General features: G+C 34.3%; 1 protein-coding gene across 2 annotated transcripts in view; it reads left to right on the top strand.

Annotated features, from left to right (window-relative positions):
* Positions 1-14162, top strand: part of LOC138325585 (muscle, skeletal receptor tyrosine protein kinase-like) — a 71461-nt gene that overhangs the window by 19071 nt on the left and 38228 nt on the right. For both annotated transcript variants that reach the window (XM_069271354.1, XM_069271353.1), the window contains exon 2: positions 10936-11235. In XM_069271354.1, the coding sequence (XP_069127455.1) occupies positions 10936-11235 (300 nt within the window). The remainder of the gene's footprint in view (positions 1-10935; positions 11236-14162) is intronic.

The raw sequence follows: 14162 nt of genomic DNA on the forward strand, positions 1-14162 counted from the left end.
AAACAGCTGACTAGATATCATCTGCAGTGATTGACCAGTGTCGATCACCTTGTGATAAGCAGTACATAATCAGAAATGTTTATAGTCTAGTGATATCATTGTCTTATAAATGATTAAAGTCTAGTTATATCAATGTCTTATAACTTATTTAAGTCTAGTAATTGGAATTTTAATGTATTGAAATTATTTAATCCCAGATAATTTTACAATTAAGTGCTGCAAAGTTGAATGGTTTTAACTTGTTTGTTTCTACCTTCATCAAAAAGGCATGGCTATTTAAAGGAAAGTAAGCTAGGTTGACTTGGGGTGATCTGGAGTTAAAAGAGTTCATAGGGGGAAAAATAATCAAGTCAATATCTCTATAGGCTCAACAAATAAGTCTTAAAGCCAATGGAAGCATTTAGAAAGCAAGGGATGGAATGTAAGACACTTTTTAAACCATTTAGCTATTGCAGAGTTGGAGGGCAAATGACAGTATGTCAGACACCTTAAACACTCTGCCAAGAATTGCTCTGAAATTGTGATGCTGGGGTTAAGAGTTGGTTGTATAAGACACTTTAACCACTAGGCCTGGACCACAAACTCGCTGTACTGAAGGAGAAACACTTGCACAGTAGGCCAGAGATTGGCTTTACACTATGCACCAGTGCAGTGCAGTATTGTTTGATGTGAGTACAAAGACGGGCCAAAGGAGTCCTCTATGTACATGTTAATACAGGTAGGAAAGTTCTGATATATGTAGCAATTTCTCACCGACATAAAAGGGACCGTCACTTCGTAAAGTATCGTTTCTAGACATGTAACCCAGCAACTACTGTCAGCCGAAATGGGTTGTCAAGGAAATAGACAAACAAATTTAATATACAGTAGATATAAAACGGAACTGCTTCAGACCACGGCCAGTTGTGGGAACAAAGTCTTTTTAAAGTGATTTATAAATCGAAAAAGTTCAAGTGTTCGAGGTACACAGCATAATCAGCGCAGTGAGAAAGTGGAAAACTTCATCAGCGTTTTATCTCACCCAAACTCTGTAACCTACTCAAAAATAAAATAATGGTACCATCGCTCTTCCCGGGACACTGATTTAAAACCTTCACTTGGCAGTCGATGTGATTACATAGAATCTTACACAATTGAATTTGCTTTAAAGTTGTTCAATTTTATCATTGTACCTACTTGTGGCGACAAGCCCGTAAATATAGATTGTTGATTGTGACGGCCAATCGATACACTTTCTTATACAGAGCGTCGCGTCAGATTAGAGTACTAGGTCTTTTGTTAGTTATTGGGTAATGTATAAAGAAATATACACAATGTCCTTTTTTATTTCAGTACAAATCTCTTAGTGTACATACAGAAGGAACTGTAGTAAAAAATACATCTGTCAAAAAGCTTGGATTCCTTCCAGCAGTTGACATAATAAAATACCAACGGTTCTTATCCAGATTTAGAAATATAATTGCGGCTGTGTATGTTTCGGCGTAATTACACACTCGTAGTTGTAATTGGGTGCCACTGAAACAAAGCCTTTCAGTACGGGTGATCGTGTATGTAAAGCAGATAGCCTAAGAAACAATGGGCGAGGAATTTTTGGTATGCTATTTGGTGCTTTAACAGTACTTGAACAGTGTTCGATATACTGATCTAATAGCTGATCGGAGTCTCCTTACAAACAATAGTTTGTCCTAAGGGCCATAAAGTCGACAGATAAATGTTACAACTTAGTCAACTTTTGTCTGATTTTATCCCCAGAACTATAAGAAACAATTATCAAATATCCAGTTCAAACCTTCTTCTAAGATTGAATTTTCTTACATATTCATTAGCTGAAATTACTGGGTTGAATTGCCGATGAAAGAAATCTTTTATTTATTATCTGATTGATAATTAAAAGCTCCCGATGTTTGCGTTCTGGCCCAAATTTATACCCAATAACCTGTTCCTGTACCGCCAAGGTTAACCAGCTGCGACAAATATTTTCATCATTGTTGTTGTCTTTTGAACTTTTTGTCACTGCACAAAGTGACACTATGAAGATTCCAGTATCTGGTGGGGGCCGGTGATTGTTACAGAAATACACAATACCGGAGAATAATGGGTCGGTGTGAGTGAAAGTATGGCGGGTATGTTATTCAGGAGTGAGGGGACTATACCACAACTCGTGGTCAATGGCCCACACACTAGCCCACACACACATATTAGGGGGGTACTTACTTACTTTATATTACCTCAATAGACAACGGTGTTCAATTGTTACAGAAAGATATTACAGGAACGAATTCATGTAGTTTATTTCATTTGTTGATATCATTTGATTGTTGTTGATTTCGCACCTAGTAAAAATTTCATAACCTTGAATATTTTACCACGGGTGTATATTTCTTGGTTTCATACTCAGCCGTGATGGTGTTATATATATTTTTGCATGATTTGTCTCCTTTACTGAATAAGTAGATAAACAAAATGTATTTGTTAAGTTAAAAGATGCATTACTATGTTTAAAAAAGAGAAAAAACACTTAGATATCAAATTAAAACTTTTGAGGTGAAAAATTAAGGGTAGAAGGTTGTAGGATACCTTATAACTTTGTTTGTTTGTTTGTTTGATTAATTAACGTCCTATTAACAGCTATGATCATGTAAGGACGGCCTCCCATGTATGCAGTGCTTGCGTGTATGTTGTGCGAGGTGCGTGTTTTGGGAGACTGCAGTATATGTTGTGTCTTCTTGTATAGTGGAACTGTTGCCCTTTTTATAGTGCTATACCTGTATAAAATATTGTTGTTTCTCAAAACCTGTAAAATTTATACTTGTAATATAAATCCAAACACAAGTTGGTAGAATACAAGTTGGGACTCAGGGGTGGTCTTAAAATGTCACCATGAGGGCAGACGTCCATTGAACTCATCAATACACTTTCTCCTGTCTGATATAGCCTTTCACTATTCACTTCATTCTGTCCTAGGTTAACAGATCTAGGAAAAAAACTGACCGCATTTATTAATGGCTTGCTTAATTCTGTAATCAAGTGAGGACCATTCAACTATAATAAACCCTTCGACCAAAAATGAAGTGCATTAACAAGCTGAATATATCAAAGGTTTCAGAAATGTTCTCATGGTCGGACGTATGTCAATATTTCATAAACATTTCTTTGTAGAAAGAGTTTATTATGGACTGAATTACGTTCACTTTTAAATGTCTTCAAGCTTATATATATATCTGTTTATCCACATTACATGAACCATAAATCTGTTGAATTCACAATATCAATGCTTTCCTCTGATCATTATAAAAGTAAAAGAAGAAAAAGTTACAGCAGTATGTATTTGACATGGGGTAAAATATCCCCCTTCACTGGGAGAAATATCACCACGATAGTTCTGGTTCTTCCCATAGCTCCTCCTCTGATTTGGACACTTGTTCCTGAATTGTTGAAAATCCTTTGACACATCTTGTGGAGTAAAAAAAACCCAACACCTATATAGTGACCACCTCTGTATGCTTAAAAGGTCACTTTTGGGTCCCAAATATTCCATTTCAGTACAGTTTAACCTATGTATAAAGACCATATGGTTATAAAGATCATTATATCTTTAACTATGCCATGGGTGGTCTTTATAAACAGGTTTAACTGTCCCTTGGGTGGTCTATATAAACAGGTTTAACTATCCATTGGGTGGTCTATATAAACAGGTTTAACTCTCCTCTGGTGGTCTTCAAAGACAGGTTTGATTGTCCCTTGGGTGGTCTTTATAAAAAGGTTTAACTATCCTTTGGGTGGTCTTTATAAACAGGTTTAACTCTCCTCTGGGTGGTCTTTATAGACAGGTTTAACTGTCCATTGGGTGGTCTATATAAACAGGTTTAACTATGCCAAGGGTGGTCTTTATAGACAGGTTTGACTGTCCATTGGGTGGTCTATATAAACAGGTTTAACTACCATTGGGTGGTCTATATAAACAGGTTTAACTCTCCTCTGGGTGGTCTTTATAGACAGGTTTTAACTGTCCATTGGGTGGTCTTTATAAAAAGGTTTAACTATCCTTTGGGTGGTCTTTATAAACAGGTTTAACTATCCATTGGGTGGTCTTTATAAACAGGTTTAACTATCCATTGGGTGGTCTTCATAGACAGGTTTGACTATCCCCTGGTGGTCTATATAAACAGGTTTTTCTCTCCTCTGGGTGGTTTTCATAGACAGGTTTAACTGTCCCCTGGTGGTCTTCAAAGACAGGTTTGATTGTCCCTTGGGTGGTCTTTATAGACAGGTTTAACTATCCTTTGGGTGGTCTTTATAAACAGGTTTAACTGTCCCTTGGGTCCCCGGGGTGGTCTTTCCAGACAGGTTTAACTGTCCCTTGGGTGGTCTACAAAGACAGGCTTGATTGTTCCTTAGGTGGTCTTTATAGACAGGTTTAACTATCCCTTGGGTGGTCTTTATAGACAGGTTTGACTGTCCCTTGGGTGGTCTTTATAAACAGGTTTAACTGTCCCTTGGGTGGTCTTTATAGACAGGTTTGACTGTATGATGTCGCATACTCACATTACTATTAGCTAGCTATATATACAGGTCACCAAATGAAATTTTGATACTTGTAGTATGTGTTTTTAGTGAGACTAATATTAGATATCTATCACTGTAACATTAGATGTAGAGACCACAAATAAATCAACAAATAAAAACACTAATACACCAAAGACACCTGACCTACACGACATGTTGTACACCAAAGACACCTGACCTAGGTTTGTCCTGGTAGTGATGTTTAGTGACCCTTCAACATGGCTTGAACAATCTACTACTCTTGCTTAGTGATGAGTTATCATCATCACTTTAAAAATGTTTTATTAAAAGCTAAGGTGTAATAAAAACGTCATTAAAACAGTCAGTGAGGGGCATTCAGCAATCAAAATGTAAAAGATGAAATAAAATGTTGATAAATATGTTTTATGATGAGTTAAATTTTCAAGATGGCAGATTTTGAGGGAAAAGAATGTGGTATGTGTTTGATGAAGAGTTTATAGGGGGACAATAAGTTATATGTTGTTTATATACCAAGTGTTACCACATCCTGCCGGAGTGTTGAGACACTTCCTTATATGTCTGTGCAGGTGTAAACGTTGAGTGGTTATGACAGCTCCATATTACGTCGTTATAAATTTTCTCTCTGATCTTCCGAGAACATCTTGTAAAACACCTGAGATATTACGCAGGTAAAAGATAATTCAATCATCGGATCATCTACCTGTGTTTATACCTGGGCCTGACCTAGTTGTTGTATTTACCATGTATAATATGACGGATCGCGCATCCTGTCTCCCATCACGTTATAAAGGCCAATCAATCAATTTTGTCACAGAGTAAATCGTATGAAGCTATGTTATATGTATGCACTCATCTGATCGTATCAGATATCAAAAAAATAATTTTTCGTTATTGACCTTCTCTGCAATAAAGTTCATCATTTGCTTAGTTTAGTTTGTAGGGTACTTATAGGAATCGAGAAAGTTATAGGGGCCACTTTATAAAACCGAATTCAGACCTTTCAAAAACCGAAAATTAATATCCGAAATAAAAAATATAATGAAATGATAAAGTATTCGTATTTTCAATTAACTTTAAAGATGCTCTACCGCTGACAAATGATATTTTTTCTCTATCAAAAACAAGAGCAAACGATTCAGTATTTTTCTCCAGTTACAAAAGTTGCTTACTTTACACCATTACCACCATGGAAAAGTTTGAGTGTCTTGTTTTACTTCAAGATAAACTATTGAAAATAACTAATTGCATCCCGAAAAAATTCTGTGGTGCTATATATGTCCTGTATGGAATGAAGTACTGATTGTGCATGCACCAAAATAAAAATAAATTATTTATCTTAGACATATATAGTTAAACACCAATTATTGTTCAAATGATGAGCATCGTTTATACTCTGTCAGCGGTGGAGCATCTTTTATAAAGATCTGTATTTTAGGTGAGTGACAGACATTGGGCCTCGAAACGTGGGAAAGGGTGCAATTATATATAGATTAGGAACAGGTACATCAACTGGGTCAAATATGGTAGAGTCATTAAAGACATGCCTTTAGTTTTGATAATGGAGGAAAGTCCTGAGTTCCCAAGGGAAAACCAGAACAAAGTGATTTAACCTTGTTGGCGTGAAATAGTATGGCCAGCGAGATCATAAGAAAAAGGCAGTTTTAGGAGGTGGAAAGAAGCCTGAGTACCTGGAATAAAACATTCACCTGAGATCAGTCTGTCTACAATTGTTTGAAATGAACTACTGGTCAAATTTTAGGATAAATAGTAGAATGTGGGACACCTTGATCACTTAGCCACATGGCCCTAATAAAATAAGCATGTTAATGACTTAATTTTGCTTGGCAAGCACTTTTTCTCATAATAATTTCCTTTGTATATAATTCCTTTAATTCAAATGCAGCACACAGTAACATTACGAATAATTATGTAATGCTATGTGTGCAGTAAACCAAGTTTATACTATACATTACCTACAATAACACTATTGTTCAACATGCAAATCTGCAGTCTATCTCGGAATTGTTTTACATGCTCTGGTTCAAAACTGTAATCAATCTTTAGCAGAATGAAACAAGTTTTTGTTCTTGATGCAATAAGTTAGAACGGTAGGATCAATTGAATAGGGACGGTTCCATATATAGGAAAAATTGAGCTGTTTCATTACTTGACACTGAAGATGGTATCTTGTTTTAACAGTTATATATTAGAATTTTAAAGTTAAAGGGTGTGTAAACATTTCATGTTCTTGTTTACATGTTATTGATTAAGAAGTTAAAAGTTTTATATCACCATACCATGGTCGTGTTTCAAAGGTGTTCTCACATATTAATTACCATTAAGCCCTCTACCTCTTGGTTTCAAATTTGAATTCAATGTACTGGGACAGTTGTCAGGTACTGACTGTAAGTTGCTGAGTTTTCTCCAGGTACTCCAGCTTTTCTCTACCTTCTAAGCCTGACACCTCCTTAAGTCTACACCATTATAATATGGAGGTTTTGAATTCCCAAAATAATTTGAGTAAAGTACAATTTACCGATTTACCGCAGATTAGTTCCACTTTCCGTTGATTGTGACTTCATATTTTGATTTGATTTTTGTGACGTCATAATCAACAGAAGGTGGGACTAATCGACAGTAAATTGTACTTTACCTACGTCGTTTAGACCGGATCTGTAAACCCGTATATGGTTGTGTTTTGGGTATAAATCTTGGTCCTTGTCAGCAGGTTGGTGACAGGAGTAACAGAGGATAGAATTTCTGTATGTTCTGTCAAACAATCTAAAGTAGGTATCCCATGATATTTGGACAGGTTAGTTTACACATATACCGGTCAGTGACATCTGAACTGTGATCTATCTTCCTTTTAGCTGTATTTATAAATATATACATACGTTAGTAGGTTGTCACAGGTTCTTTTTATTGTAAGTTAAACATATTTACAAGTTTTATAGGTGATTTAGATTTCTTTGTGATTTCTTCTTTTAGACAATTACAGGATTGATATCTGTACGTATTATATTCTACCTGTGACATTGGGAAATTAATTGCACAAACTACAAAAAAACACTTGCAGGTCTTTCTCCTTGTCTGACCCTGTAAGCACTATATAATTTGCCCTGACCTGTTTAAATATCTTTTCACATTAGCTCCCATTTAAAAGAAAAGCGAACTTCAAAAGTCAAGTATGTAAACAAAAAGCCAGAGTAACTGACGAAGCTTTACTTTTATGGAAGGTTACGATGTTGTTGTGTAAAGTTTGTGATCTCGTCTGATGTTTATTTATATACTTGTGAGAGTGTTTTGACCGAGGGGTTAAAGTGTCTTGACAATGCTCACTAGACCAAATACTGGATCATGAGACTGAACTAAAATCCAGCTGGGCAGTTTGCCAGGAGGTCTTGTAGTTTTTCTCAAAGTACTCAGGATTTCCTCTACCACCTGAGGTCATAAGAGAGGACATGCAAGGGACATAATCATTTTGTGGAAAAACACAATACTAAGGGGAGTCCCAAAATGACGGAGGTGACAATTTCAAATGGCAAACATTCCTATAAATGCTTGATTACTTTACTCAAAGAAGTATTGTATTCAGAGATAATAACATATGAAAATTGCACTAGAATATTATAATGTAAAAGAAAATTAGGAAAATGCTCTCTTTGAATCTGATATGAGATGATTACTATTTTGATAGTGTTTCTTAAATACACATATATATGCAAGACAGTACATTGAAAAGTTTAAAAATTGTGCAAAATACACAAAAAAAAGTGATGCATATTTGCGTGGGTATATTTTCAGTATGATAGATGATGAAAGTAAACATTTCATTCAAGATATAACTGAATGTATTAACTAGAAAGTTACTTTGAATCAGTTGGTGATTAATGTAGTCGGAACATTTTACAGTTTATTGACCGTGACATCAGAGAAACTCGAGGTAATGATGATTTTAATGCTTTCATAGATTCCTTTGATTACCAACTATGACTTAGTTATGATAACTTCTATTTATGACGGGGAAATTTATGGCAAAAGTTAGATTAAGATTTTGATGATTGTACTTTCATGCAGTCTGCACACACACATTCTTAAAATTTTTATATTTGAATCGTCCAGCAAGCAGGTTACACACATATGGTAGTCTTGATAGTGAAATATGCAAGAATTTCATACATTTCAAATTACAATGGTAAGGTGTAAAAACATGTTGTACAATCATTTTGATCGTTCCTAATATTTGATGCATAAAAAATAATAATTTATCAAAATAAATGAAAAAACAAGTAAATAAACAAAAAAGGCTTAAGCCTTCACATCAGAATGACCATTTCAAAAACCATGTTGTGACACCCTGACTGTAGATTGGTGGATTTCCTCTGTGGACTCTGGTTTCCATGGCTTTCAAAACCTGCAAATATCCTTAAATGACCCTCTTTGTTAATAGGATATTAGGAAATTTAAGCTGAGACAGAAAATGAAACAAACTGATCAGAGCACTAAGTCTACTATTGTAGAGAAGGGTTTAAAACAAAGGAAACTGCATGATGGGCTTTTACTTAAAATAAATCTATTTTGATGTAATGAAAGCAGAGCGTGAAAAATTTCGAATCAATAATATTGAGTAAATTGATAAGATAAATGCGTTCAATGAGGAAAATGCTTAAATGAAAAATATATATTGAGGTAAATTGAGGTGGTCCTGTTATAAGATAAGTTTTATGCCGTTGCACAAATGACTGGAAAATGTGTCATGCTTAAAATGTTTAACCATGTATAAAAAGTATCAAGATAACTTTTTATAGGGGGTACATTTTATGCATGACACCGGCCAATTTGTGCAAAAATACCTACATTGTAGTGTTGTAGTTGTTAGATACCTACATTGTATGTTGTAGTTTTAGATACCTACATTGTAGTGTTGTAGTTGTTAGATACCTACATTGTAGTGTTGTAGTTGTTAGATACCTACATTGTAGTGTTGTAGTTGTTAGATACCTACATTGTAGTGTTGTAGTTGTTAGATACCTACATTGTAGTGTTGTAGTTGTTAGATACCTACATTGTAGTGTTGTAGTTGTTAGATACCTACATTGTAGTGTTGTAGTTGTTAGATACCTACATTGTATGTTGTAGTTGTTAGATACCTACATTGTAGTGTTGTAGTTTTGATACCTACATTGTAGTGTTGTAGTTGTTAGATACCACATTGTAGTGTTGTAGTTGTTAGATACCTACATTGTAGTGTTGTAGTTGTTAGATACCTACATTGTAGTGTTGTAGTTGTTAGATACCTACATTGTATGTTGTTAGATACCTACTTGTGTTGTAGTTGTTAGATACCTACATTGTATGTTGTAGTTGTTAGATACCTACATTGTAGTGTTGTAGTTGTTAGATACCTACATTGTATGTTGTAGTTGTTAGATACCTAATTGTTGTTGTAGTTGTTAGATACTACATTGTAGTGTTGTAGTTGTTAGATACCTACATTGTAGTGTTGTAGTTGTTAATACCTAATGTGTAGTGTTAGATACCTACATTGTAGTGTTGTAGTTGTTAGATACCTACATTGTAGTGTTGTAGTTGTTAGATACCTACATTGTAGTGTTGTAGTTGTTAGATACCTACATTGTAGTGTTGTAGTTGTTAGATACCTACATTGTAGTGTTGTAGTTGTTAGATACCTACATTGTAGTGTTGTATGTTGTTAGATACCTACATTGTAGTGTTGTAGTTGTTAGAGAGAGACTCTGCATTGTAGTGTTGTAGTTGTTAGATACCTACATTGTAATGTGTTTATTTGGTATCTGAGATTGACAAAATGAGGACAGTATTGATGTAAAACGACCCCCGATGACAACAGAGAAGTACGAAATGGAGTAATAGTGTTGTCACCTAGAGCTAAAACATTGGGCTATGTTGACACAATCCTACAGAGGCTAACTACTGACTTCTGCCAGTCTGTCCTGTGATATCTACCCACTTCCTATAATGTATTATCTTGAGAGAAAACAATACCCCTAAAAGGAATCATGCAACATCCCATTATATATTCCTTTTCCTGTTTATGTAGATCAATTAATTCACGTGCATGTGAATACTTCAGGCTGTGACTTCCTTGTAACTTAGATTATATTTGGTTGTGTCATCTAGTAGTATGCACTATAAAGTAGGAATCGGTTGTTCTAGCAGCAATATACATCCAAACACATTCAATCACCAAAAATACTAACTTTGGTTGTCATTGAAAGCTATTTATTTGAGTTTGGCAGTACTAACCAAATTTTTTCTTACGAAATAAATACGTTATGTTTATACACTTGAATCATTTTGATGTTGGATATCATTTATAAAAGGTTCTATTTTTTGTGTGTTTTCCAGCTTTAGAAATCTCCCGTCATCCTAGTAACATCACAGTTGAGGAACGCCATCGTGCCACGCTACACTGCGATGCACAGGGTGTTGGGGATATCAAGACGGTATGGTACCACAATGGGAAACGTATGCGTCCTCACCCCAAAAACAACAGCAACAACATCAACATTAATTACAAGATTAAGAAGAACGGTCGTTTGATCTTCATTGATACCCATGTGGAGGATACTGGGTCCTATTACTGTAATGTTAGCGATGAGACGGGCCAATACAGGATCTCTCGGAAGGCCTTTCTCCAGGTGGACGGTAAGTTGTTGAGTAAAAGGAGCGAGTTGGTGTGGTTTATACATGTAGCATACAAAATCTACGCTTCTTCGTTCAATTTGTAGAACTGTTGGTTATGCTGTAGACCAAGGTTCAATTCTTCGTCAAGCTCTTCGATAGTATACTGTGAACAGGGGAAATTTACGCTAATTACATGAAGTTCGCTCTTGCTAAAATTTTCCCCCACAAGTAATATTTTGTAAACCTCATGATAAAATTATATCATGAAGAGGGATTAGTAACATCTTCTGATTTACTTCATTTCATAATCAAGCACTTGATTAATGACAGGTAGGAACGAAATTTAGCTTTATCTGTTTTCATGGCCATGTATGTCTAATTGATAAATAATTTAAAGAAAACAATGAGGTATAGACTTATAAAATTATGATTTACGCTCAAAAGTAGGCCAAAATGATATATTTGTGTCATAGCATTAGGATCGTGTTCATTAAGATATTGTTAAGTAGATATTAATATATTCACGATGAGTGACAGAAAACACGAGAAACTTAAACACTTGTATCCTACAGGACCTTTTGGCCTTTTGTCTCTGGATTCAAACTTATATATCATTTTAATGTTTATGTACCATATAGATACATTCTAAAAAAGTGAAATAAATCATCTATAAAAATCAAATCAAATATTACATCAAATGAATATTGATAATATATTGAAGTATTATACACGACATGGGGTATGATTTTGTTAATTCTAATTCAAATTAGACAATTTACTTGTAGAGATTTGGATTAAGATTTAATTAGTTTAAAATTGATGAACAATACTACCCTTAATATGACGTTAAATAACGATTTTGGAGAGACAATATCAACTGTTATTGCCATTCATCATTCATTGGGATCTTTATGATTATCGTGTACAAAATGCATCATAGAAAAGCTGACAAAAGTCATGCTGATTATGTTATAGGCAACAAAATGCCACCGATCAGACAATAGCCTTGGTATTAAATACCAAACAAACTCCTGTGTTTACACATGTTCTATTCTAACGCTATCTAATATCCGATTCTCTTCTTAATAGAATTCTGAATCCTAATTGACAAATGACGTCATTCATTTATTTTCAAGGAGTTGATTATTTGTTGTATAATAAAAGTGATAATACTAAGGAATTTATCAATACCATGCATGGGTCTAGATAAAATTGTTGGAAGACAGTCAAGTGGCAATTATAGGATTATGGTGGACGTCTTACCTTTAGACTTGATCTGATCAGTCTTTGTTTTCTACTCATGGTCTTCTGCTCATTTTATGCCCTGAAATCTCGACGGATCACAGTCTCATTACATTTCCTATTGAGGCTTTATGTCTTACAGATATTTCTAACTCTTGAATTTCTTATATTATGAATGTAGCCACGATATTCTGCATGCTGATAGTCTGGAAAAAATTTCAATTTAAATGGAAATATCAGGGAACAGATATGATTATTGACCGACGTAATGACCGTATACATGTGTAAGTAAACAGAATCCAGCAGACAGTTTGAGCAGGTCGAGAACTTATCAAGATACAACTGATGTCCTATATCTATCAATATGAGATACCAGGGGCAGAAATTATTTGATTTTACTGTTTGATATTTGTTAGCTAGAGATATGGTTTGTATGCGATGGTATTTAGATGTACATGTACCAAGATGATGCAGAATTATCTATTTAAGGACAAAAATATTGACCAAAAATCGTTGTTTGTTTCCTGGTTGTTATAAATTAAAGAAAAAAACTACACACAAAAAATAATAATAAAATGTGACTGCTAATCATGTTACATATTTACAAATTGACTAACACAGAAAACAAAATTTTGTCAAAGTTAAAATAACATTCCATGTTTAAATTTATTCATTAGTTAAAAGCATGCAAATTAAAGATACATTAAAAATATGTAAATGAATGATATATTAAAAGAGTGCAACCTTAGTGGGTGATGTTTGTGTTGTCGTTGTTTATGTGTCTGATACCCAGGTAAACACAGGTACTCCTATCTCACATATTATGTAGATAAAAGGAGTGTTTTATCCCAGAGGCTTTACTGATTCATCAAAACAAGTCTGGCATATTGTTGCAAAAATTATTGTTTTAAAATAATCTCAAGTAGTATATAATATACGTTTTATTTCCTTGTGGAAAAAGTTGGATTCAAATATATGATAAATACTTTTAAAGATATTTAGATGAAAAGATCATAGATAGATTCATAGATGAAGCAATAAGAGTATTGATAATAAAGGAATTCTATACAGATCAATTATACAAGGGGAGATAATCTAATTAAATATAATAGTTCAAAGAGGAGTAATATACAAAGGAATGTAATGGACAGGTGGAAATGATATATAAATGTAGTATACAAGGGGATATAATTAATTTATAAAGGGAGATAACATACAAATGAAGATGATTTTATAGGAGTTATGTACTAGACAAGATACACATATGAAGAGGGGGAATTCATTAGTAGTTAGCAACCCTAGAAGTAGCAGTTGTCTTCATATGATCATAGAAATAAGTCTGTCAATAAGGAAGATTCATGTTTATTTATGCAGTGTATCTCTGGATCAAAGCCTAAAATTGTACACAAGTAAATTGTTTCTCCTTTGATACCACCAAGGGATACTGCTGATAGGGTCATGTTCTCTATCTGTAAAATGACAGGTAATCGTGTAGGCTATCATACTTATCTAGTTCTACCTGTAAAATGGACACCTGTATATAGATGTGATAGGGATACATACACAACTGTAGCTTTCAGTTCATATCAATTTTTTTCTGTGATCTTTATTTACCACTTGAAATTTCCTCTGAAATATCAAAAAACATAATCAGGTCTCAGTGGTGAAGGGGTCTAGCTTGTACCATTGCAGTCTTAGTTACTTAT

The sequence above is a fragment of the Argopecten irradians genome, chromosome 6 (assembly GCF_041381155.1).
Source record: "Argopecten irradians isolate NY chromosome 6, Ai_NY, whole genome shotgun sequence".
Lineage (NCBI taxonomy): Eukaryota > Metazoa > Mollusca > Bivalvia > Pectinida > Pectinidae > Argopecten > Argopecten irradians.